The 25,962-nt window shown below is 39.6% G+C and overlaps 1 protein-coding gene across 1 annotated transcript in view; it reads right to left on the bottom strand.

Annotated features, from left to right (window-relative positions):
* The window catches only part of LOC124805177 (myrosinase 1-like), a 113,121-nt gene that overhangs the window by 36,963 nt on the left and 50,196 nt on the right, over positions 1–25,962 (bottom strand). The window contains exons 4-6 of the mRNA XM_047265664.1: positions 25,001–25,135; positions 20,299–20,421; positions 3,374–3,557 (exon numbers count right to left, since the gene is read on the bottom strand). Coding sequence (XP_047121620.1) covers positions 3,374–3,557; positions 20,299–20,421; positions 25,001–25,135 — 442 coding nt within the window. The remainder of the gene's footprint in view (positions 1–3,373; positions 3,558–20,298; positions 20,422–25,000; positions 25,136–25,962) is intronic.

Raw genomic sequence — 25,962 nt, 5'->3', positions numbered from 1 at the left:
GCAGAGCGCCTCTCTTGCAGAGTCTGCCACTTGAGTTTGTTAAACATCTCCGTAACGCTATCACGGAAGGTTCCAAATGAGTGGAAAAGAGCACAGGTAGTCCCAGTCTTCAAGAATGGTCGTCGAGCAGATGCGCAAAACTATAGACCGATATCTCTGACGTCGATCTGTTGTAGAATTTTAGAACATGTTTTTTGATCGAGTATCATGTCGTTTTTGGAAACCCAGAATCTACTTTGTAGGAATCAACATGGATTCCGGAAACAGCGATCGTGTGAGACCTAACTCGCTTTATTTGTTCATGAGACCCAGAAAATATTAGATACAGGCTCCCAGGTAGATGCTATTTTTCTTGACTTCCGGAAGGCGTTCGATACAGTTCCTCACTGTCGCCTGATAAACAAAGTAAGAGCCTACGGAATATCAGACAAGCTGTGTGGCTGGATTGAAGAATTTTTAGTAAACAGAACACAGCATGTTGTTATCAATGGAGAGACGTCTACAGACTTTAAAGTAACCTCTGGCGTGCCACAGGGGAGTGTTATGGGACCATTGCTTTTCACAATATATATAAATGACCTAGTAGATAGTGTCGGAAGTCCCATGCGGCTTTTCGCGGATGATGCTGTAGTATACAGAGAAGTTGCAGCATTAGAAAATTGTAGCGAAATGCAGGAAGATCTGCAGCGGATAGGCACTTGGTGCAGGGAGTGGCAACTAACCCTCAACATAGACAAATATAATGTATTGCGAATACATAGAAAGAAGGTTCCTTTATTGTATGATTATATGATAGCGGAACAAACACTGGTAGCAGTTACTTCTGTAAAATATCTGGGAGTATGCGTGCGGAACGATTTGAAGTGGAATGATCATATAAAATTAATTGTTGGTAAGGCGGGTACCAGGTTGAGATTCATTGGGACAGTTCTTAGGAGGTGGCTTACAAAACACTCGTTCGACCTATACTTGAGTATTGCTCATCAGTGTGGGATCCGTACCAGATCGGGTTGACGGAGGAGATAGAGAAGATCCAAAGAAGAGCGGCGCGTTTCGTCACAGGGTTATTTGGTAACTCAAGTGGAAGACTCTGCAAGAGAGGCGCTCTGCATCGCGGTGTAGCTTGCTCGCCAGGTTTCGAGAGGGTGCGTTTCTGGATGAGGTATCGAATATATTGCTTCCCCCTACTTATACCTCCCGAGGAGATCACGAATGTAAAATTAGAGAGAGATTAGAGCGCGCACGGAGGCTTTCAGACAGTCGTTCTTCCCGCAAACCATACGAGACTGGAATCACATAGTTTTATTAAATTTGGTGAAGGACAAGCGTCCGAAATTTATAGAATTGAAATATTCTTAAGAGGAAAATCGTCCGAATTAAATTTTTATATTGTTATTATAATTCTGTAATAATAACATTTTTTCTTAAGTAGAAATTAAAATTATGTACCAACCACAAGTTTGTCCATCAACAAAGATCCCTAACTTCCTTTCTCATTTGAGCAGCTGTGGTTAAATTACAAATTTGGTATCTCTAGCACGTAACTTGAGCAGTCACACAGCTCAGGTACCAGTAAATTTTTTGGGCAGGAAATGCTGTATTTGTCTCTACTGATCTGCTTCTCTTGTCCTCCATGGCGCGTCTGTTACGCGTTATTTTGCTTCCAAGCTAGCAGAATTTCTTATATTAGGCTACTATGCTGTCTCAAAGTTTAATATTAGTTTCCTCGCTAACCTGACATCTCCTGCACCTTTTACATTTGCCTTTCTGTGGTTTACTCTCAATCCGTATTCTGTATTTGTTACGCAGCTCATTTAATTCAACAAGTAATATAACCAGTCTTAATGTTCACTGAGGATAGTGATGTCAACAACAAATCTTATCATTTCATTATGAATGTTAATCATATTTCTGATCCTTTCTTGTAACTTCATTATTACTCCTTCGGTACATAAATTGAATGGTAGGTGGGAAAAACTATAGGTCTTAGACCAGTTTCAAACCTTGGTCGTCCAGTAACTCTGTTCACTCTTGGGTTTTGGGAATATTAAGCAATACCTGTCCTTCCCTATAGCTTGATACTATTTTTTGTGATTTTCTGTCATTGTGCGCTATTTTAGATCCATTGCCTTACGAAAGTCTCTTCATATCTCTTACGTCTCACGTCGATTACGGCGTGCGTGAAAATTACGTCTGTGGTGCCTTTACATTTCCTGAAGCCAGAGTGGACTACCAGATCCACAGGTGTATTTTCTATTCCCGTATTTTATTATTGTTAGCAGTTTGGATTCTTTTAAGGTGATTGTATGATTTGTTACATTCACTTGCCTTTGAAATGGTCAATATAATGTTGATGATGTCATTCCGAAAATAGGATGGTACGTTTCTAGAATCACAGATTCTACACACGTACGTTGTCAAGTTCCTTGAGGCTTTTTCTAATTCTAGAGGGTTAATCCTTCTGCCTAATGCTCTATGCTATATGTTTCCTTCATCAACACCCATTTCTTTTTCTGTCGCATCAACAGAGAGTTCTTTCGCCTGTACAGTCCCTCAGTGCACTCTTTCCATCTTTTCGTTCTCTCCTTTGAGTTTAACAGTAGTGTGTAACTGTGTGCACAATATCAGACTGAAAAGTAGGTCTAGTGTATTTATTCGCAATCAGGAAAAAGAGTGAATCATTCATTTTATGTAGCAGTATTAAGATCTTCAGGCACTCTCTTGCATGTGTACACACGTCATTGAGAGTTAAAACTACTATGCACATAAGAACAATAGTGGTGATACTAGTGATTGTAGTAGTAAATCTATATGTTATAACAATGATATCATTCTTATTATCATTGCTCTAAACAGTGTTCTTATTACGTAGTTTTATACTGAGGACAACGACATACCAAGAGAAATGCATAGCAGCAGAGCAGATTTGATCATAGAGGTGAAGTGGACTGGTCAAGATAAAAGCTGGAATATAATGAAGGTAAATGTAGCAAATAAGAGAAAAATATATAAGAATGAGGAGAGCTGGGACGAGGCTGGCATTGTGAGATAAAGATTTTCTTTCTTTTGGCGCAAGTAAAGAAAGCTCGGCTGTTCCTAGAGGAAAACAGTATTACGGTAACACATACATTTTAATCTCGTCTTAAAGGAGGCGTGGTTTTGCAGGAGAGCCAATTACAGGCTAGCTGGTTCGAATACTTAAATCAGTAAATGAACTTGTCCATTTTAATTTAAGTGATAGTAGTTTCGTAGACATGTACTCCATTTTTATGAGTCTTAGTTGAATGTTCTGTCAACAATGTACAGATTCAGCTGCTCTGTAACGTCACATGACAGTTGCCTTAGCCGATGTGTCACCTAGTGAAACGCTTACCATTCTGCGTGGCGCGGAACTGCTGGTCGTACAGGCGGTAGACTTTCCCGTGGGCGCGGATGAGGGTGTGTGCTGCAAGGTAGTTGCCGATGCCTGGAGCGTTCTGAGAGGGCGCCTGATAGCCCACGCTCGAGTAGCCGCTGGTGAACACTGATGGCTCGTTGAAAGTGATCCACCACTTCACCTGCAACAGACCACTGTCTCTTCTAAACATGGAGCTCCAGAGAGGTGTTACGTATCAACACTGTATCAGGCAGCTGGCCGCAGTATTTCATAATTGTGAGACCTCGTTCACTTTGTGTTCCTTGCGGGAGTGTCAACAAGTGCGACACGAAACGACAGCGTTTCATCATATTAGCAGGTGAGGCGGAAAGCAGGACATCACCTATTAGCACGAACTGGGTAGCTAGCATCAGCAGAAGCTTAGTAAAGCAATACGACTGAGAAGTATCACATCAGCTTGTTACATGATGTAAGAAGCCGAGTCGCTAACGCAAGAAGACGTACTGAATATTGTTACTGACCAGTCTGTTTGTGTAACAAACGTGTTAAGCAAATTGGATACGATATGAATCGCAGATGCATTCGTATTAGGGAGGCCAAAGCGGTCATTACAATTGACTTTGGGTCAACACCAGCCGATATTTCACACTATAAATACTGCAGCATTGGAGTTCACAAGGGAGTAGTTGGTCAGAAGGATCGATGGGGTACAAGATGCGTGTACTCGATTCCCTGACACGGTATTTACGCTGGGTATAAGTCTATCAAGATTTCCTGCTCGTACTCAACACTGCCAGCAGCCGCCGGAGAGGTGTCTTCTTCTCCTTAAGCACCAGACACGAGTTCGGCGCTGTTGACAGCTTCCAACGCAGATTGGAAAGCCTGGGGGCCTTGGACCAGCACACCAGTGTTCCTGACATTTCAGTGGAGCCATGTGGCCTACGTGCACGGCATGCCAGGATCGGCGCTCTTTTCGACCACACGACAGCCATCATCGTGGTTCATAGAGCAGAGATGAGCCACAGTTATTGGAGGAGATCGAGGACCTCCTAGGCAGCCGTGTGTAAGCCACATACGCACGCGCCACCTTCTTCGTGTCCTGAGGGTGGAGACGCAGCAGCCACTTCCTGAGTAGCTGCTGGGCGCTAGCGGCGCACCCGGACAAGCAGCGTCATCGCTAAAGGTGAGATGTATTTGCAGAAATAAGTGATTAAGTCACTCTTCTTTTGCTGCGTCCACCGGCGTACACAGATTAAAACCACCCCCTCTTCCCTGAGGAACGGGCAAGTGGCGAACTGGGGGAGTGCCTCCTGGCACAACTTCCAACTGCCACGCTTCCCAATAGGTGCCACCTGCAGGCCATATAGATTAACACCACTGAGTGTCCTGCTTACTTCCTTCTTTTCACTTCTCCTTTTATTACGATGAACAGAGCGCAGAACTGAGAGCCCACGAGCTTGCTGGCAAAAGATAAGGAGTTTTCGTAAAAGTAATTAGTAGGGTCGTCAATTTGTTAGCTTAGGGCTGAGCTTTAGCCTCAGGTTGTCAACACAACCATCATGTTAACCCATCCCATGTACTTTGGGCAGCGCAGGTAACTGTGCTCCATGGATAAACACAATATTGCTCGAAGAATCCATTTAGAAGGATAAAAATGCTAGGAAAAGAGTCGTTTCCCAGAGTGCAGCGTGAGAACCACACCGTTGCCTCAGAGGCAACGCTACAGAATAATGTTCTCTTTAAATTTCTAAAATAAGCTTTTCCATGGGTTTATAGCTTTAATTTCAGCAGAGTGCGCACATTTTCATGCCTGTATACGTGGGAGCTCTCTTATATCTCAGTTTCGAGAATTATATCATGGAGGGGGGGATTTCTTTTGGCGTCTTACTCTCACGACTTTTCATTGATAAAAACGAAATCAGAGAGAGTAGGTGTTTCTTTAACCTTATTGCTCAGGTGTTACTGGATGATGTTCGTAATGTCTGCTTCTATCAATCAGCAAGATTCCAGCTCTGAGAACATTAAGATAGAGAACACGCGCTTATAGTAGATTTGAACACATGCCGCTGGTAGAGAGTGGAACAACGACTTTTTATCAGACGACTGATGAGTTGAGCCTTGTTGTGGCACAATGCGTATCTCCACTTCAGCACTGGCTGCAGAGACCGCTTTGAACTCAAGAGTGTCCAACCAGTACGGCCGCTGCTTACCGCTTTCAAGTTACGTGAGTCTGGTTATGTAGGCGAACAGTGCAAGCAACAACGCGATAGGAACACGAATTCGTTCTCGCCCTTCAGGAGCCATTGGTACAGTTGTAAGATTTTGGAGGTAACTAGTTGCTTTCATTACAAACTTTGGTGATTTTTCTGGTATTCGTTTCTATTTTTCCACTTTCTTTCTCTAATGAACTAACTACTCTTGTAGCCACCTGTCACATCTGCGAAATATTCTCATAACTATGCTTATATCATGCCCACTCAGTTGTGCCAAGGTTAAATTTTACTACCTTAATCCCTTGTCCAGCTGTTAAAGTTCATTCAGTGGTATCTGTGGGTAAGTCATGCGTTGATGTTCATGATAATAAACCTGATTATTACAGAGACCGCATTTTTTTGTTATAGGTAGAAGATCCATCCTCTTATTAATATATCTATGTGTGTGGTGAGGTTCCGATATTTTCACTTCTGATTGGGCCACTACTTTTAATTACCATTTCAATAAGAGGTTTCCGTATGTGCAGCACTATCATTTACTTTAAACGCAAATATCCAGTAGTGTAGGGTCAGCATCATCATACTGTGCTCACAGTTACAGCAACAACAACTCAACAGACTTGGGTGCCAAGTGTCTCTCTCTGACACACAGTACAGAATTACGTTCCACAAACACCATGAAAACGGTATTAGAATTCTCCATAAGTGACTATACCTTGAGTTAATAATAGAGTCTAAGACAAACGAATCAGCAACGTCCCACGAAAGAATAATCAGAATGCGACGGAAATCAGTAGACAGGATGTACAGACAAGCAAATGATTACAGTTTCAGAAAAACTGGATAACTGATTGAAGAGAAAGCGATTCAGAAATTGAGCAGTTTGTAAGTAGACTGTTTAGGTTTTATATTGGTAACGCCACGTAGCGCTCTGTATGAAAATCACTGGCTGTGCTGTGTGCAGTCTGTGGCTGGTTTGCATTGTTGTTGGCTATTGTAGTATTGGGCAGTTGGCTGTTAACAGCGCGTAGTGTTGCGCAGTTGGAGGTGAGCCGCCAGCAGTGGTGGATGTGGGGAGAGATATGGCGGAGTTTTGAACTTTGTAAGACTGGATGTCATGAACTGCTATATATATTATGACTATTAAGGTAAATACATTGTTTGTTCTCTATTAAAATCTTTCATTTGCTAACTATGCCTATCAGTAGTTACTGCCTTCCGTAGTTTGAATCTTTCATTTAGCTGGCAGTAGTGGTGGTCGCTGAATTGCAGTAGTTCGAGTAACGAAGATTTTTGTGAGGTAAGTGATTTGTGAAAGGTATAGGTTAATGTTAGTCAGGGCCATTCTTTTGTAGGGATTTTTGAACGTCAGATTGCGTTGCGCTAAAAATATTGTGTGTCAGTTTCAGCACAGTCTTATATAATTGTTCTAAGGGGACATTTCATATGGCGACCCTGCCAGGATACCTCACTGGAATCTTCTGATTTTTTCTTGTAGTTTCTGTAATTAGTGTAGATTTTGTTTATTGCTAGTGTGTAATTGTAGAGAGAATCTCCTTTGTAGTTGCAGTCTTTCATTCTTGTACAGTAAAACAGTTGTGGCATGCATGTAGATTTGCACCAGGTATTTTGCAGCTGTGCTTGCAATTAACTAGATATTATTTTCAGTGCTATGTTAATGTGTTTTCTTATTTTACTCTTCCAATTGTGCTTTTCTGTGTTATTGTGACAATAATGGCGTGTGAAAAACGTAATACTAGGCTCCAAAGTAAACTGAGAAATGACAGTGAAGACGAAAGCAGTGTGTTAGCGCCACCAAGAAATGAATTAACTAATGTTCAAAGTAGTAATTTGGTAATAGCGCATAGGGAAATGGAGCAGGTGGCAAATAATGGTGTAGACAGTGAAACAATTAGTGAACAGGGAAGCATTATCGATCGATCAGTAAGCAACAGTTCGCCTCAGGAATCCGAAATGACAGGATACAATCTTGCAAATACTGTAGATTCAGGTTTTGCGTCCTCACCGTTTTCTCAAATAAGTCAAGACACATTTTCTGCTTGTCAAAATGTGAATGTTGCCAGTGCAACTTCACTGCCAGAAAGCACTGAGGAACATGTTTCAGACACCAGTGCATAGTTATTACAGTTAATGCAACAAATGGGACAAAGGCTACAGAAGTTAGACACAACGCTTGAACAAAATCAGAAACAAATGGGACAAAATCCTCAAGAGTTAGATACAATGGAACAACACCAGAGACAAACACAGCAACAGTTAGACACAATGGAACAAAATCAGAGACAAGCACAGCAAAAGCTTCAAAAGTTAGACACCACACTTGAACAAAAACGTGAAGATTTAACTACTGAGTTACATAACATTGAATCGAAATATCAAAAAGCCTGTAATGACGTAAAAACACAAATTTGTGAGCATTTCAACCTATTTTTTCGCGTCATGAAAATGCATTACAGAATCACGAAGCAGCCATAAAAGAACTGCAAACTATTGTTCATGAAAATCACGACACCTTGCAAGCTAATATTGACTCAGTTGCATCTACCGATTTGGTTACGCTACTTGCAAAAACTCAGGAAAACTTAAAGGACACAGTAGATACGATTTCAACACAAATGGACACTCTGAAACTTGGTTCAGAAAAACACACAGAGGAAATAATTTCACTATCGGATAAAGTAGCCGAACTTTCAGATCAGTTCACTAACTTATCTACAAAGGTAGATGATGATCTGAATGACCCAAGACCTGTAGCCTTCATGGACATTGAAGAGTAAGAACAAATTAGAAAATTCAAACAAAATCAAAATCAAATCAATACACAGTACAAAAGAGAAATCCGGGAAGTACAAGATCAGTTGGCACAAGTAATACAGGAATTACATATTTCCGAGGACACTCGCGCTCTAGTACGGGAAGAGGGACATAGAAATACGGAACAACCACAAAATAATAACACAGGATACTGCGGAAATTTTGAAAGAAATTGGCAAGGCGCATTTGATTTTGAGATGGAACCGCCGAAACGAAGTAACAATGAGCGATGTGCGACTCACTGACACGATGATTTTGACTATAAGCTGTTCATTACTACACTTAAATTCAAAACATTTAAGAATTCCGGCAACGACATTCATCCACAAGCGTGGCTTCATCAAGTCTCTCATTGTTTTCCTCCCAACTGGTCATTAGAGCACAGACCGAGTAAAACATAGCATCATAATGATGAAACATTTTGAACACTCGGAATTTTCCAGTCTTGTCAAATATTTCGAAGATATGTTACATAAGAATCAATATCTTTCAAACCCATACAGCCCCTCAGAACTCATCTGTATTTACTTAATCAAATTGCCTGAACATTTACGACATATTATTTTGGCAGGACGTTGCAAAGACGACATTGAAGCTTTTCAGGGACTGTTACAAGAATTGGAAATTGACACTGACAATCGCGGGACGCGAAAACAGGACCACAAAAATTACAGGTCACATCCGTCACAATTCCGCGACGACAGAAATAATAACTGGACACGACAAGGCTATTCTTACAACGCAAATCGTGAACAAAACAGACACCACCCATATGACAACCACTGGAAGAGTTATAGTTGCAGAAAAAGATCGCATTTCCGTAGTAATGAATATGACAGAGACAATCATAGGAACAGACAATATGGCAACCAGGACTATTATTATCACGGGAGACAGAATAACTTCAGACGCAACGGTCCACTGTGGAGAGATAATTCAGGGAGAAATTCTCCACCACTTAACCGATAAGAAAGAAACTACAGGAACTACCGACATGACGACAGACGATATAATCGTAACGACAGACCTGAATTGCAACAGAACTGGCGGGATTCAAACAGAGCAGTGCTCTCTCGACAAGGTGAATTTGTAGAAGTTAGGTCTCCTAATCCTAATAACGATGCGCGTCAACAAAGAGATAGCAGACAATGACTCGAATCGCAGGCTGCCACGTGCGCCGGCTGGCTCAGAGAAAAATAACACAGACGCTAACCTTGAGAATAATTTTGGCATTCTTTACCAACATATACCACATGATGATTCCGTTGAAGCTGAAGCTCTGCATAGTAGGAAGAGTAAAGGACTGCACCACATTTCACATGTAAAACCGTTTATTGAGAGATAATCTGCTTTTTAACTTAGTCTTTGCCCTAAAATTTTTCACTTCACGTTACTAGTATGTTTTGTCAGACTAAGAAACTGTTACCAAGAAACAATGTTTGAAGTTAAATATCCAGTCAAGAACCAAGAGAACTTACTTAAACAGAAATTACGAATGCATTGTTATAGTGAACAGACGACACAGTGTTGTTATTTGTACATTATTGCTTGTTAGTTGCACGATTACATAACGACTATCAGGCTTACATACTTAGAACATATACTGCCAATGAGATTTTAATGCAACATTTTGGTTTAGTTGAAAAGATACTCTTTATTTGAAGTACATTCGGTAAGATTAAAGATGACTTAGCATTTGGTTTCTTTGATAGCTATACGATTATATCACGACGCTACTAATATGTGACACAATTTACATTGTTGCTTTTGTGGTGTATCTGTTTTAAATCTGCACAGTTTTTCTGTATTATTCTGGAAAATAAAACATGTTTTACTAGTAACTTTTGTGGTATAGCTACAATGAGACAGCCTTTTCCCTAGCACAACAATACATTACATTATAGTACTTTCTTGATCACGGTAAGGTACGAAATAACTACGATATCCATACGCAAAGCATTTCACTTTTGTTTATGATGAGGTGAGTATATTGACTTCAGCAGAACTCTGCTTACAGAGGACGATAACTACGACACTTTCCACAGAATTATCTTACAGCAAGACGCACATTTAGCGCTACAGGACACGCATTTGAGTGATTTATTCTGTACTTGAACCATTTATTTTTCAAGATTTTTGAATTACAAAGAAAGTTTTCTGTGATACACTTCATTCCATTGCTGTAATCTGTAACACCTGAGGGTATAATTACATTAATCCTCAGGGGGGTACACGCTTACTTTGTGTACCATGTGTTTGGCAAGCACAAGGAGCCATAGCTAATATGGTATTTGCTTATACAACTTTACACATCGGTACCATATTTCTCTAACACACAAATTACACAGCTATCTGATCATTTAACTGAGAGATAAACATTATTTTTACTACATCAGTGACACATGTTTACGCAATTACACAGTTGGGTAACTTCACACTTATGAAATTGTATTTTGTCTGTACTTTGTGAACTGTCATATTTTTTCAGAACCATTGTGATACTATGAGTGCTTTGAATGATGTATTTTGTAAGGAAGCATGATTTTAAGTACGTTTGAGGTAGACAACACTATTGAAATGAGCAGAGAATTTTTTTTAGGTTTTGACATTATTGCAGAAAACTACGACGTTTTTGAGATTTGACCGAGGTGTTATGATGTTATTTTTACGACGACGATGTGTATTATACTGTTGAGGTATGTTTATGATCAATAAGATGATGCTACCGTAAATGAGGAATTTGATTATGCTACATATTTATTTTGATGAAATATTGAAGAAATGTCAACGAATACGTATATGAATAATGAGTAGTGGTTAGGGACTCTGATTTGTGGAAAAGGATGTTGGAAACCAAGAATCGTACTTTATGAGTTATGAAATGTGTGTAAATGTGTGAATGTTTCACAATGCCAACGAAAACTTTTTGAACACTGTTATATTCATAGGATTTTGTTTCTACACATTTGCAACGCAAATTCTCGACCTGTGAAATTTTTTATATTAGACTGTCACTGTAATGCAAACTGGTGTCGTAAATATTTCAGTAAGAAAGTTAAGTGACCACCTTGACGTAATGAGTCGTGGGCACCCAGCTGCACGACAATCACCTGGAAAAAAGCCATTAGTGTGTGCCTTTCAGAAGCACAGGTGGAGAAAAAAAAAGGAGGCCATTATCCGCGCTATTGACATTTCTTTGTAGAAAGCATTGCAAATACGACACGCTCAAACTTGAAAACATATGATTATACTGTGCAGATCTTAATTTATGATATTTATTGAAATGCCTAATGAAATGATGAGAAACATTTTACGTCTGTTGTCTTTCTAGTTGAGAGTTTGTTCATTTTGGTTAATATCAAGTTTCTAGCTGCAGCAGCATTGGTTAAAATAAAATGTAATAGATGTACTGATATCACTATTTTCTGTCTGCAGACCCAGTAAAGAATAATTTTAGGATGTACTTTCATAGAAAAGAGAGCACAAATAGACATTTCCCTTCACAGGAATTGCAAAAATAATTTTTTTACACATTGGTAACTCATCTGCTAGAGTAAATCAAGGTGATGCATCACTCTAGTGTTAAGATGTGACATAGGTATTACACATGGCCATTTTCACTGTAATATTTTTTCTGCTTGAGCTTTGTCATGTTTAGATATAAGTTATTGCATTTGCTGCTGCTGTTTGCCAGGCATAGTGCTACTATATTTCACTTTGTATTACTCTGTTAAGCCAGTTTTACTACTGATTTATTTTTCTTGTTGCTGTACATTGGCTCATATTAGTTGTAATGTTGCATTTGGTCTGCAAATTTAGATTTAATGCTGCTAGCTTTGCCAATCTGCATTTTTATTTTCATTGCTGTTTGCATTAATTGTTTTGTGCTGCTGCATTGCCTCGTCCCTTAGTTTAGCATCTGAGCTCAGTAGATTTAAGTTAGCTTAAGATGGGGTAGGCTGTATAAGAGAACGAGTTATGATGAACTGGAAGAAATGCATTGAGAAGCTATAAGAAAATGGTTTGGCCAAAAAAGGATTTTGAAAGGGGATGAATAGAATACAGAAAGCCGGCTTAGTTAGGACTTTCTGGGAATAATGATGAATGAAGGGAGATCTCCATGCAAAATACTGCAGAAAAACAAACCCTGTCCTTTCCTTTCGTGTTATCCCTCTATGTGTTTGTGTACCCTTGTGTATTTGTCTTCTTCCTGCCTTTATGTGTTTAGTTAATAAGATTTATGTTGTAGAATTTTTCTAGTACTAAGCTACATTCACTATGATGAGGAATACTGCTATTCTCAAATATAATTTGCATTTATAATATGTCATTTTCTTTGTAAAGGTGTTTACACATTATTAATTCTGTTCTGTTTCAATTCTCATGTGTGAAATTAATGTTTCGAAAACTATTCTCATTATTTTATGTCATAATTCCTGTAACAGTGATGTATATGTCAATTTCTATTCTTTTGTAAAGACTGTATTACTGCAAATGTAATCTGTACTATTATGTTCTTTAATGACGTATTTTGAACCTTTGTAATTGTATTCTTATGTTGTAAATTTATAATTGTATAGACACCAGTTCTTCAAATTAAGTTACATTTCAGTGCAAACGTTTCTGTTGGTAATAGTAATGCACAGTATGTGAGAAGTTGGGACTGTTAGTGTTTGGATGTGTGTCAATAACTCAGCAAGGGACTGGTTAATAGCATTGCTGGTTCTAAGTACAATTCCAAAAAGTTGGTGAGTGCACAAGTGGTGGTTTATGGACTTGCTATATTGTCTGCAAGACTTCTAAGGACTATTCCAAAAACTTTGTGAGTGCACAAGTAGTGGTTTATGGACTTGCTATAATGTCCGCAAGACTCTTCGATGGTGATTGTGCACCTGCACAGTCGCAACAGATGGCTGCTAGCCACCTCTACGAGGACTACAGTGGGTCTACACCTTTGATGAATCACCAATACCATTATTTCTACAAGTACAGCAGTGGGTCTGCGCCTCTGGTGGCCAACCAATACCATACTCCCTACCAGGACTACAGTGGGTCTGCTCTGTGATGACCTACCTACCAATATCCTTCAACTTCGACTGACTTTGCTGTGGGTTTGCTCTGTTGTGGCCCATTAGCTGCCTGCATGTCAAGAGTCAGCACTGTCTTTCCGTTAGAAGGACACTACTACTTCTTCAAGACTGCATGGAAATCCACTATTTCCGTGTGCATTTTCTTTTACTGCTCAGACTTTGAGAAAAACATTGCAATTTTACTGTGAGGAATGATCAGGACTGTCTTTATGGACTGTGAGAAAATATTAGCTTTTGACCGACATAAGAGTGTGCATTTGATTTATTTGTTATTGTAATTGTTAAAAATTTTTAACAAATATGTATTGACCAGTGCCCAAAACAATTTGTAAAATTTTTTGTGGGGAACATGGGGGCAATGTAAGTCGGCTGTTTAGGTTTTATATTGGTAACGCCACGTAGCGCTCTGTATGAAAATCACTGGCTGTGCTGTGTGCAGTCTGTGGCTGGTTTGCATTGTTGTTGGCTATTGTAGTGTTGGGCAGTTGGCTGTTAACAGCGCGTAGCGTTGCGCAGTTGGAGGTGAGCCGCCAGCAGTGGTGGATGTGTGGGGAGAGAAATGACGGAGTTTTGAAATTTGTAAGACTGGATATCATGAACTGCTATATATATTATGACTATTAAGGTAAATACATTGTTTGTTCTCTATTAAAATCTATCATTTGCTAACTATGCCTATCAGTAGTTACTGCCTTCCGTAGTTGGAATCTTTCATTTAGCTGGCACTAGTGACGCTCGCTGAATTGCAGTAGTTCGAGTAACGAAGATTTTTGTGAGGTAAGTGATTTGTGAAAGGTATAGGTTAATGTTAGTCAGGGCCATTCTTTTGTAGGGATTTTGGAAAGTCAGACTGCGTTGCGCCAAAAATATTGTGTGTCAGTTTAAGCAAAGTCTTACATAATTGTTCTAAGGGGAAGTTTCAAATTCAGTAACGTGTTAGTCCACCTCTTGCTCTTGTGCAAGCAGTTACTCAGCTTGTCATTTTGTCATTGATTGAGAGAGTTGTTGGATGTCCTCCTCAGGGATGTCGTGCCAGATTCTGTTCAATTAGCCCAACAGATCCTTAAAATCCCGAGATGATAGGAGAGCCCTGCCCATAGTGTTCGAAACGTTCTGAGTTGGAGAGAGTCCGGTAAGCTTGCTGGCTAGAGTATGGTTTGGCACGCACGAAGATAAGCAGTAGAAACTCTCGCCGTTTACGAGCGGAAATTATTTTGTTGAAATGTAAGCCCATGATGACTTGCTATGAAGGACAGCAAATCGAGGCGCAGAATATCGTCACCTTACCGCTGTGTTGTAAGGCTGCCGCCAATGACGACCAGATGGATCGTGCTATGATTTCTGATATGAGGCCATAGCATTATTAATTCTAATCTAGTATACTAAAGTACACTGATATAATATTACATATTCTCTCCATACATCCACTGTAAACTTTATCTCAGCTATTGGAATAAACTTTGTGCAAAGCTAATTTTGGAATTTTGTTTTATTTGTTTTGTCCCACTTTTAAAAGTTCGAAGGTAGGAATGTTTCCTATCCTTGGTCCCCAGGGTACGGAGTCTTATTCATCTGAAAGCAGCATTAAACATTTTCGGTCTTATATTGTTTGTTTGTGTGCTGCGACATTTTGCCATAATATATGACCCGGATAAAGTTCTTACTACTTTTTGCCTTGACCTGCGTTCCTTCTTATTTTTCTCTAATCTTGTTTTGCAGTTACACGAAGTAGTTATCTGCGTATAATATTTTAATATTCAAATGCTTTATGTAGTTACTGGTTGCCTAGTAGCGAGTGTATTCTCTGGCAAATCGTGGGCGTGAACAGAGCTCTTTTACGCCGCATTAGTTGAAAGTATTTGGCATAAATAACATTATTGGTGTACCTAAGTTCATTATAAATGCCGACTACACGTTTATTTTCAGTTTTAAGGGTTGTCAAATGGAGGTACGTTAATAGAATAATTTTTCTCCATTTCGGTAGCGGAAATGGAAATGAGCGTTTGGCGTCATTGGCCGCGAGGCCCTTTGCGGGGGAGGTCCGGGTGACTTAGCGACCTGCGCTCTGTTGGGGATGAAATGATGATGAAGACAGCACAACACCCAATCCATGGGCGTAGAAAATCCCCGACCCAGCCGGGAATTGAACCGGGGCCCGTAAGACGGCAATCCGTCACGCTGACCACTCAGCTATCGGGGCGGACATTTCGGTAGAAAAATTACTTTTGGGGTGCACTGATACAGAGTCTTTGTGCAAAGGCATCAGTGCCGTTTACATTGCTTTTTAGCATTACTAAGATATTAGCTATATAGATTTTGTAGTAATTCGTCTGATCTTTCAAGTCTTTTATTTTACTAAAAATAATTATTTCTGTTTCACGAACAAAAATATCTACCAGTTTTTGAGCTGTGCTATTACCCATTGCAAGACATTCTCATCTGAAATTTATTTTGTGAATAAATCTTAAGAATTTCTGGAAAACAACAAATGCAATGGTTTTCACTTTACTAATTTTCTTGTGAGTCAGTAAATTACGCTTTATAATAGGGACTTAGTACAAAGTTTAGTGTTATTAAGTGACGCGAACGCTGCACCATCAAGAACAGTTATGTTACTAATGAATTTAGTCAGTTTATGGATATTCCTAACTCCGAAATATGAAACTAGTACGCTGCTTTTAACTTTCCATTTAGTATCTTATAGAGTTAATATCAAGGGCATGTCTTTTAGGTGACAGTAAGTCCAGTGAATAGCATGCTACATATTTCTGACACACTGTAGATTGGAACAACGACAAACTCAACCAGAAAAAATACTTGCTCTACTCTACAGTCGCTCTCTTATTTGGCTACTGGAAATCGGTTTCGGTACTATGTAAAATCATCAGACCATACCTCGGGCGCAGTCGTCAGTCTCATTTCCCTAAGTGGGGGTATCATAAAAATGCCCTACATATGTAACACACCTTCTTGGCCAAGTGAGGTTGACAATTGCACGCTGGGGCATGGCCAGAAAACCAAATTGAAGTGCGACTATAGATCAAAGGAAATATTCATTTCAGGTGAAATGGGGTTGCTATTCTTACGAACTTTCACTTGAGGCATATGGTCGGGGATACTTGTGTTAGTAATTTTACGTGTCTTCCTCTCATTGTTTCGAGATGGAACTACAGAGCTGTTGTTTTCCATAAGTTATAATGAAGTTTTTAGTAGGATACCTCAAGATTGCCATTTCCCGAAAAAATCTTACCTAATGTAGTAATTGTTACATATTCAGAAAGTAGTGTATCCTTTATTAGCGAAGAGGGTTCTTTTAATTTTTGTGACGTAGGTGTCATAACACTTTTGCCAGTTTGTTTCATTACATAGGCAATGTATTACTACTTTCACAGTCGTAGGAGTAAGTCCGAGGCTACGCGTCCTAATAACTATATTAGCTGCTATAATTTCTTCTACTAACCTGCATATTCTTTTCCGCACTCTCTATACAATTCTAATGATGATTACCGGCCATAAAATGAAGGAAAAGTTTTGTGATCAAAGGGTTTTTTGAATTGTGCAGATGATGACGATGATAAAAATATAATACGTGTGGCGATAGCAACGGCGATTGAAAGATGTGGCCTAAGTATTTAGTTCTTTCAGTGGCAATGCTTTGGCCTTACTCTCTATGCTTCTGTTGAACATTCATTAAATGTTGGGCAGACAGTCACTTGCGACAGTAGACTATTCAGAAACTCACCTTTCGTCTTCCCATCCACTCCTCTAGAAAAATACAGTTAATCACATACTGTAACCCACTTTCTCGCTCGTAGCCTCTGAAAAGTAGTTGGACGAAATTGTGCCTAAGGCTTTCTTGCTTATTAAACCAACCCATGACGAGTCGTGCTCCACTTGGACGTGTCTCTCCTGATTTTATCTGTCTTCTGCACTTTTCTCAAGGAGTATGATCTTCCACAGTTGTCATTACATTCTGGAGTGTTTTCAAAGATAAAGCTCTCATAAATTTAGAAGACAGAATCTTCTCTGGCTGCTAATCTCACATTTAGATGTGATTCTAACCCCATGGATATGAGAGAGCACAAAATATTGCTAAAGAAACACGTGAGGCATTGCAATGTGAAAACATAATTGCTGTTACCAGTCCGTTGCTCTTAGTTTTTGAAATGCTACGTCGGAGTCACGACCGATTCCGCCAACCTTATCACTGTTGGTACCTTTCCGTCAACTATACTACCACGCTTTTTTTAAGCTGAGCCGACAGAAAGAAGACGCGAAATTGTTTAATGCAGTTGTATGCGAGTAATGGTCTTTGAATCGTGTTCCATACCAATTACTGATTGATAAAACGACCTCCGCAGTAAGAACTGGTACATTTTCGATATTATTGCTGACTTCAGCTCGCCCTATTTGCCCAAGAAATTCACAGTGCCGTAGACACTGGCGAGCAGATTGATGCCGTATTCCTGGAGTTCAGGAAGGCATTTGATACGGTTCCGCACTTACGTTTAGTGAAAAAAATACGAGCTTACGGAATATCGGACCAGGTTTCTGATTGGATTCAGGATTTCCTAGAAGAAAGAACACAACATGTCATTCTTAACGGTTCAAAATCTGCAGATGTAGAGGTAATTTCGGGAGTACCGCAGGGAAGCGTGATAGGACCTTTATTGTTTACAATATACATAAATGACTTAGTTGACAACATCGGTAGCTCCGTGAGGCTATTTGCAGATGACACGGTTGTCTACAAGAAAGTAGCAACATCAGAAGACTCGTACGTACTCCAGGAGGACCTGCAGAGGATTAATGCATGGTGCGACAGCTGGCAGCTTTCCCTAAACGTAGATAAATGTAATATAATGCGCATACATAGAGGCAGAAATCCATTCCAGTACGATTATGCCATAGGTGGTAAATCATTGGAAGCGGTAACGACCGTAAAATACTTAGGAGTTACTATCCGGAGCGATCTGAAGTGGAATGATCACATAAAACAAATATTGGGAAAAGCAGGCCCCAGGTTGAGATTCAAAGGAAGAATTCTAAGAAAATGTGACTCATCGACGAAAGAAGTAGCTTACAAAACGCTTGTTCGTCCGATTCTTGAGTATTGCTCATCAGTATGGGACCCTTACCAGGTTGGATTAATAGAAGAGATAGACATGATCCAGCGAAAAGCAGCGCGATTCGTCATAGGGACATTTAGTCAGCGCGAGAGCGTTACGGAGATGCTGAACAAGCTCCAGTGGCGGACACTTCAAGAAAGGCGTTACGCAATACGGAGAGGTTTATTATCGAAATTACGAGAGAGCACATTCCGGGAAGAGATGGGCAACATATTACTACCGCCCACATATATCTCGCGTAATGATCACAACGAAAAGATCCGAGAAATTAGAGCAAATACGGAGACTTACAAGCAGTCGTTCTTCCCACGCACAATTCGTGAATGGAACAGGGAAGGGGGGATCAGATAGTGGTACAATAAGTACCCTCCGCCACACACCGTAAGGTGGCTCGCGGAGTATAGATGTAGATGTAGATGTAAAGTGGCCCCTAATCACGGCTGCAGTCCTAAGCAATCACATGGTGTCAGTAGTGCTGTACTGTTCTTTTCATTTGATGTCTTCTCCTTACACGGAACTGCTTTCGGCTTTTTGAATATAAATTGATCACTATATACCACAGTCTCAGATCATGCACCCCGTTCTGTAAAAATTCGTCTTTGTTACTACCTACATATTGAATCTAGTTTTCATTTACATTGAGAGTTAATAGCGTTTGCTTTACAGAACGAAGGAAGATCTGATCACTTTGACGTCACAGCATGATTTACCTGCGTTCTAGACATACAGAAACGCCCTTAACCAAACTTCTTCCTGTTCTTATGTTCACCATAAAATGAAAAAAAAGCAGCGATAATTTCCAATTACATGCGCAATAAGTATCTTCATTCAGTACAGTACAGCAGCGTTGACCACTTATGTTATTGAGAAGAGTGTTATGTTTGATTCCTTAAGTTAGGGCGTTCGATACAGAAACAATCATACATGTATTTGCTAATTTTAGTTTCAGTTCACAGGCGTATGTCTTATAAATCGCTATACTGCAGTTTCATAAAATCTGTCAAAAACACGTGCAATTACTTAAAACTGTTAGAGAAATAAGAACACAGTACTTTCTGTTATTGTACTTCTAAGAAATATTCACTCTATTTTACCACGCATTTCACCCCTTATTGAGAGTTTCGCTTTGTTTTATGACGCTCGTCGCTCCTTCTTGCTTTCCAGCAATTACTTTAATGTAAATAAAACTCATTCTACGCATCTCTCTTTTCACACACACGTGGCTTTTCCTCCAGCATTAAATTCTCCTAGGTATACGTAATTTATATGTATTGAACCACATTGCATGAAGGTACTTATTGTAGGAGTGATTACAGTGTTGCAGTAAGTCGGTCTTTAACGTCCATTCTGTACTGAAAATATCAAAATCCAAAATTATTTTACAAGCAAGAAGGAATGAGGCTGTGAAGGCCACGTGCGGAAATTTTTCTCTATCGAGGACAATAGTGATTCGTAATAACAGAGATATAAAGATCAAATATGTGTAGATTATAAGATAGTTATCTTTGTAGTCTCTTATGTGTTTCATTTTCTATTTACGGTAGTCAACAGACTAGGAAGTACTTGATACATGCAGACCGTAATGCAGTAAACCTCTCTTCATTCTTAAGCTCTGTAATGGTAATACAGTGTGAATTTGTTGAACTAATACTCACCCTGTCACCAAAATTCTCGAAAAGTATCCTGGCATATTCGACGAAATAGTCTGCAATCAGCGGGTTCGGCCAGCCACCGATGTACTGCAAAGCCTGCGGTAGGTCCCAGTGGTACATTGTCACCTGAACACAGAGGTAGGGTTCAGGATACAAGTGCAGCATCTTACAACCATTCATGGTAATACCAAGAAACGAGAATGCCATAAAATTCTGTGCTCCTGTAAATAAATAGTTATTTCCTCTCTGGTTCAATATATGTCTAGTGCTAAGTTTATTTCTCTTACCTCTTGTAACAGGCTGTTGCTTATCGAACTAGGGGACTCTCAGCACTATATCATTATATACAGGCGGTATTATTGTTTCATAGCCGTTATTATCGTTTTATCACAATGGATTTCCAATTGTTAACATTACTGCATTTGCGTTGACAGCTTCCTCTTCTCTCGCTAATTGCAGCACTCTCGCATTCGGAAAATATAAATTCAGTTAAATTTTTCAGTATGTCAATGGAGCAAGCGATCTATTTTGGAGAATACTCTTTTGTTCACAATAGTCATGGTCGTAATGAATGGCCAATAGTTTACCCGGTTAATCATCAGAACCAGCACCTATATTATACTAAAGCAACACATCGAACAACCGCATTAGCTTACGCGAGATTTAATCGTGTTCTTTTTGTAACCAGTTACTATTTCAGATGAATACTCTTCAGAGTGTGTACAGTGCAGCTGTTGTTAATTCCATTCAATGCTATAAACACAATTATGAATTAGAGGATTAACGTAAAATACAATTTCGTAACACGCAGCATTTACTTTATGAAACTGTACACACACGCGTTTATAATTAACGGGATAGGTAGTTCTTTGTTAATACCAGGTGCGGAGAATCTCCGAAACCATTGTATTTTGTCGTATTCTGAGCATTTTTTTTTCCAGATGAAGCACTATTCTACAGCGAAATTTTTTGACAGATATTTTATGACAATCAATCTATTACACAGCTTTTGCAATATTTACAGTACTGTAGGGCATAAATTCGGCATCATTGAGGCAATGTTGAGATTATCATGCCTGTTACCTATTACAGAAATATTCTCTTCTTCCTTGCTTTTTTATATCCTCAATTCCCTTACAAATGCCTTTTATATCCTTCACGCAGAGAAATAGGAGATTAGTTTTAAATATTTTATTGATGAAAAAACATCATACTCGTCAGCGGCGTCGAAAAATCTTAAAAAGAAAGTATCTTTTTGTGTACAGGAAGAGTCTTACGAGGTGGCCACGTGTACTTATCATCACCTATTTCGTTCAGTTTTCTAGCGTACGTATGGCTTGGCCAAAAACGAAAGTGACTCAAATGCGGGCTTCAGAAGGGAAAAACTTTAGAAAAAAAGCTTTTATGGCTCGGATCGGGTTAGAAATGAGCCAATTATGCTAACGCAATTTTGAGGCAGCGATTGGAGCAGTGGACGATCACGGGATGTGCGCTCGTGTCTGTACTTGGAAACTTTTTTTACTTAATTTGGTTTATTTTCTATTTTTCTGTTACTTGTATTGGAAGGAACCGAAATAATGTTCAGTGTATTGTTTCATTACTATTTTCATCAAATGAGTCGAAAAGAGACAAACAAAAAAAAATTTGGAACAGCAAATAAATTGCTATGAAGCGGTTTAGGGCGAGAACTTGGTGTATAAAATTAGATTGTTCTATTGTTTACTGTTGACGATTTACGCGTAACAGAGGAACTTATTGTTCGCATGCAGCTGTTGACTGTCAAAATACGACTAACGCATGTCCTGTAGGCTTTAATTATAATCCCCTCTAGAAAAGTTATTTGCCGAGTTTTCGTGACGCTAAGAGAGAGTCGGGCAAATAAACATTACCCGGACGAGTTCCAACATTTTGAAACCATTTGAGGCAGCATTGACGGAGATCCAAAGATACTTCCAACAGGACGGAGCAATTGCCCTTACAGCCGGTCGAGTCTTGGAGCACATTTACACAAGCTTCACGCCTGACCGAGTTGTTAGCAGAGGTCGGTCTTGCCGCGGCCCTGGGTGGCCGCGCAGGTCACCTGATCTGTCAGTGAGCAACTACTTTTTGTTGGAATCTCTCTAGTAAGGTGTGACGCAACCACAGGCGTAGTCTTGAAGAACTGCAGCAGACCATTTTGGAGGACATTGCAGCATTTCCATCAGTCCATCTATGGTCCGCCTTCATAAACCTGCTGACAAGGGCCCAAAAGTGCCAAGAAACGAATGGTGGTCACTTTCATATATTCTACAGTCAGGTTAGTACTGTATTTCCTTTCCTCTACTATGTTCCTTTGTACCCTGGAACTGTGTTCTCCGTGCTATTTTTATTGGATCCATCCTGTGGTATAATCCGTTCTTGGTAATTATTTTTAATGCCAGTTTTTCTTTTGCCTCTTCGTTCCACGCCTTTTGTGGATATATTAATAAATTCAATATACTGAGCATTATTCCCCTTGTTTTCAGTGCAAGTATCGTATGAATTGAAAATAGAAAAGATCAAAAAGTTTCTGCTTACGGGATCCAACCCAAGACTCTCGTATTACCGTTCTATATCCTTTCCGCTGCTCCAGACGCTCTACACAGCTTACCTGCCGAATTTGACCTGCGGAAAATTTCAATATGCAGATGACCTGGCAATTTCATATCAGAGTGAAGACCTTTCTGAATGTGAAGAACACCTAACTAACAGACTTACTAAACTTTTGAGTACTTTGAGACATGGCGACTGAGACCAAATGTTTCTAAAACCGAGGTAAGCTTGTTCTACCTCTGTAATCACCTTTCATCAGCAAAGATCTGTCCACAGTTCGGCCGACTTGGCGCAGTCAGATATAAAGAAAGCCCAAAATACCTTGGAGTCGCTCTGGACAGAACTTTAACATATAAAAAACACCTTTCCAACTTGGCCAAGAAGATACAAACACGAGTGAACCTTGTGAGAAAGCTGGCAGGCAGTACATGGGGAGCAACCACATCAGTCCTCCGAGGATCATCCCTAGCACTGGTATACTCTGCAGCAGAATACTGTGCACCAGTTTGGCTCCGAGGCGCCCACGTAGTGAAAGCAGACGTTCAACTTAACTCAGTTATGAGAGTAATTTGTGGTACAGTCCGGTCTACACCTACTTGCTGGCTACCAGTGCTTTCAAACATCTGTCCACCAGAACTCCGTCGAAAGGCTGCTCTTTACAACCTCTGTCAACAAGTTTCTGAAAACAATTCGATCCCTCTTCATGACGATTTGCTATCACTGCCCAGGAAACGCCTCAAATCAAGAACACCAGCATATGAAATGAGAGTCCAAATGATATCCACAGGATTCGACTAGGACGCAGAGTGGAAACGTGAGTGGCAAGCTACAAGAACCCGAAACCATGAATTTGTAGACAATCCAATAGTTCCAGTTCCAGGTTTCCACCAACCAAGGGAGGTGTGGGCGCAGTTAAACAGATATCGGACTGAAGAGGATAGGTGCAAATACAACATGCACAAGTGGGGCTTTTCAAGTGACAGTGTGTATGAATCTGGTGACACCCAAACAATGAGCCACATTGTGAATGACTGTCCAATCAGACGCCTCTCTGATGTCACTGAGAAGCTCCATCAAGCATCCCACAAGGCACTCCGCATGATAGAGTCCTTCAACATCCAAGTTCAGTCTGAGCCGTTTTAAAACTTGTGTGTTATATATAATTTCACATGTTCATTTTTATATATATTTCTTTGTTTTGCTAAATGTGTATCACTGTAATTGATGCATACGATAATAATAACAATGATTCATGGCTCACCCGACTCGCACCGGAACTGCTTTTGTTTGCTAAAGGCTTGACCATCTGGAGCACCCACCTGTGTCACGTTTATTTCTGGGCATGCCCTGCATGAACTAAAAATTTGGACGAAATCGATTATGACCAGTAGGTGCAATGTCTTCCTCGATACTCAGAAGCTGTAGGCTACAAAAAAGTAATGATTACTATTTTATACACCTGTTATTGGCCTAGTACCAATGAATTGCAATGAAAAAGGGTTTTAAGGTTTTGCATGAATCACATATCACTTAATGTGTTGTTGTTACTTTATACAAAAACTACTATCGTTTCATCCGTTCAATTTTGTCATTGAGCAAATTAAGGGAGATATTTAGGGACAGATTAAATTAATTGATTTGGTAGCCTCACTTGCTAACAGATAAGGCAACACTCATCAGGGAGGAAATGAACCGAACGTTATATTGTAGAGATCTACGTTTTCCTTTGCATCCGTAAACGATTGAAGGTCTATGTTTAGAATAGTTTCTTCAATAATTCTAAAACTTCGTTTAGTTTTGTTCCTCGTTGGTTATCAGTCCTTGTCAACGTGGGTTCAACGTGTCATCTCCATATTTAAGCATCACGATAAGCACTGTATAGTACACGCTTCGATAGAGTATATTGAAATTCTTACTTTAATATTCTCACCTAATACTAGAATCGAAACTGATTCTAATTATCTATCCGTTGATTTGACGTGATGCATAACTTCTGACTGCCAACAAATATTGTGCAATATTTTTGTTTTCACATTTCATTGAGTCCAGGTCAAAAGAGCTCACGGAACACTACAACCTAGGCTATTTAAGAACTACACGCCATATTTCTGGAAAGTAAAACAGTGGATCTCACCATTGGTTCGATGCCGTTCTCGAGGAGTAGATTGATGACATTGTTATAGTAATCGATGCCAGCTTGGTTGATCACGTCCAGGTCTCCTGTGGGCAAAATCCTCGACCACGAGACGGAGAAGCGGTATACTTCCGCCTGTAAGGAAATACCAAAGAGTAATGATAGGGAAGTCGATCAGCAGTAAAATGTGGGTAAGGCACTCAATAAATGTGTCCATTAAGAAATGATTCAGAGACGATGACAACCATATATATTAGTCATTAACCTATAATCGTCAGGAGTTCTGCATTCAAACTGCTCCACTTTCCAAACTGAATAAATTTTCCCTGTTTGAAGGTTGCAAAACATCAGTAGCTCTATTTACCTCCTGTTCTCAGCGTGTTACTATTCTTTGGTAATGTCATTTGACAATTTGTGCTGTATATCTATCGTCAGCTGCCTGTCTTCCATAATGCAGTCCATCCTCATAAATTTTCCGCTCATTTATAGAAGCCAAGTCCTTGAAGATGAGTCTCACAAACATTTATCTTCGCCTATTCCGTCAGATATCTCTCACTTCAAGTTTTACGGTATTTAATTTTCACAAATTATTATATCTTGTTCTGTACAATAACTAACAGACATTCAATTTTTGTCAAACTGATATTCTGTCTTGATTCACAGAACTTCCCAGACGAAACATTTGTATGACTTTGCTAGAAATGCTTCGTTAGATTTTTACTATCATTGAAGCAAAAGTGAGTTTCTGTTAGTAGTAGATGAGAAACGTCATGAGGCATATCGAAATTATGAAACGTCGTAGCCAACCCTCAGTGTGGCGTGGAAAGGACTCATAAAAATCTTCCTCCATCTATACAGTAATTAAAAAATTTAATAGATAATGGAATTAACTTTAAACACGGCTGAAATCATACTTTTTTATTAACTCCCTTCTCTCTGTAGAAGAATGTGTACAAACATCA

This window comes from Schistocerca piceifrons, chromosome 7 (assembly GCF_021461385.2).
Source record: "Schistocerca piceifrons isolate TAMUIC-IGC-003096 chromosome 7, iqSchPice1.1, whole genome shotgun sequence".
Classification (NCBI taxonomy): Eukaryota; Metazoa; Arthropoda; class Insecta; order Orthoptera; family Acrididae; genus Schistocerca; species Schistocerca piceifrons.
Note: the sequence above shows the minus strand (reverse complement) of the source record. Positions and strands in the feature narration are given on the sequence as shown.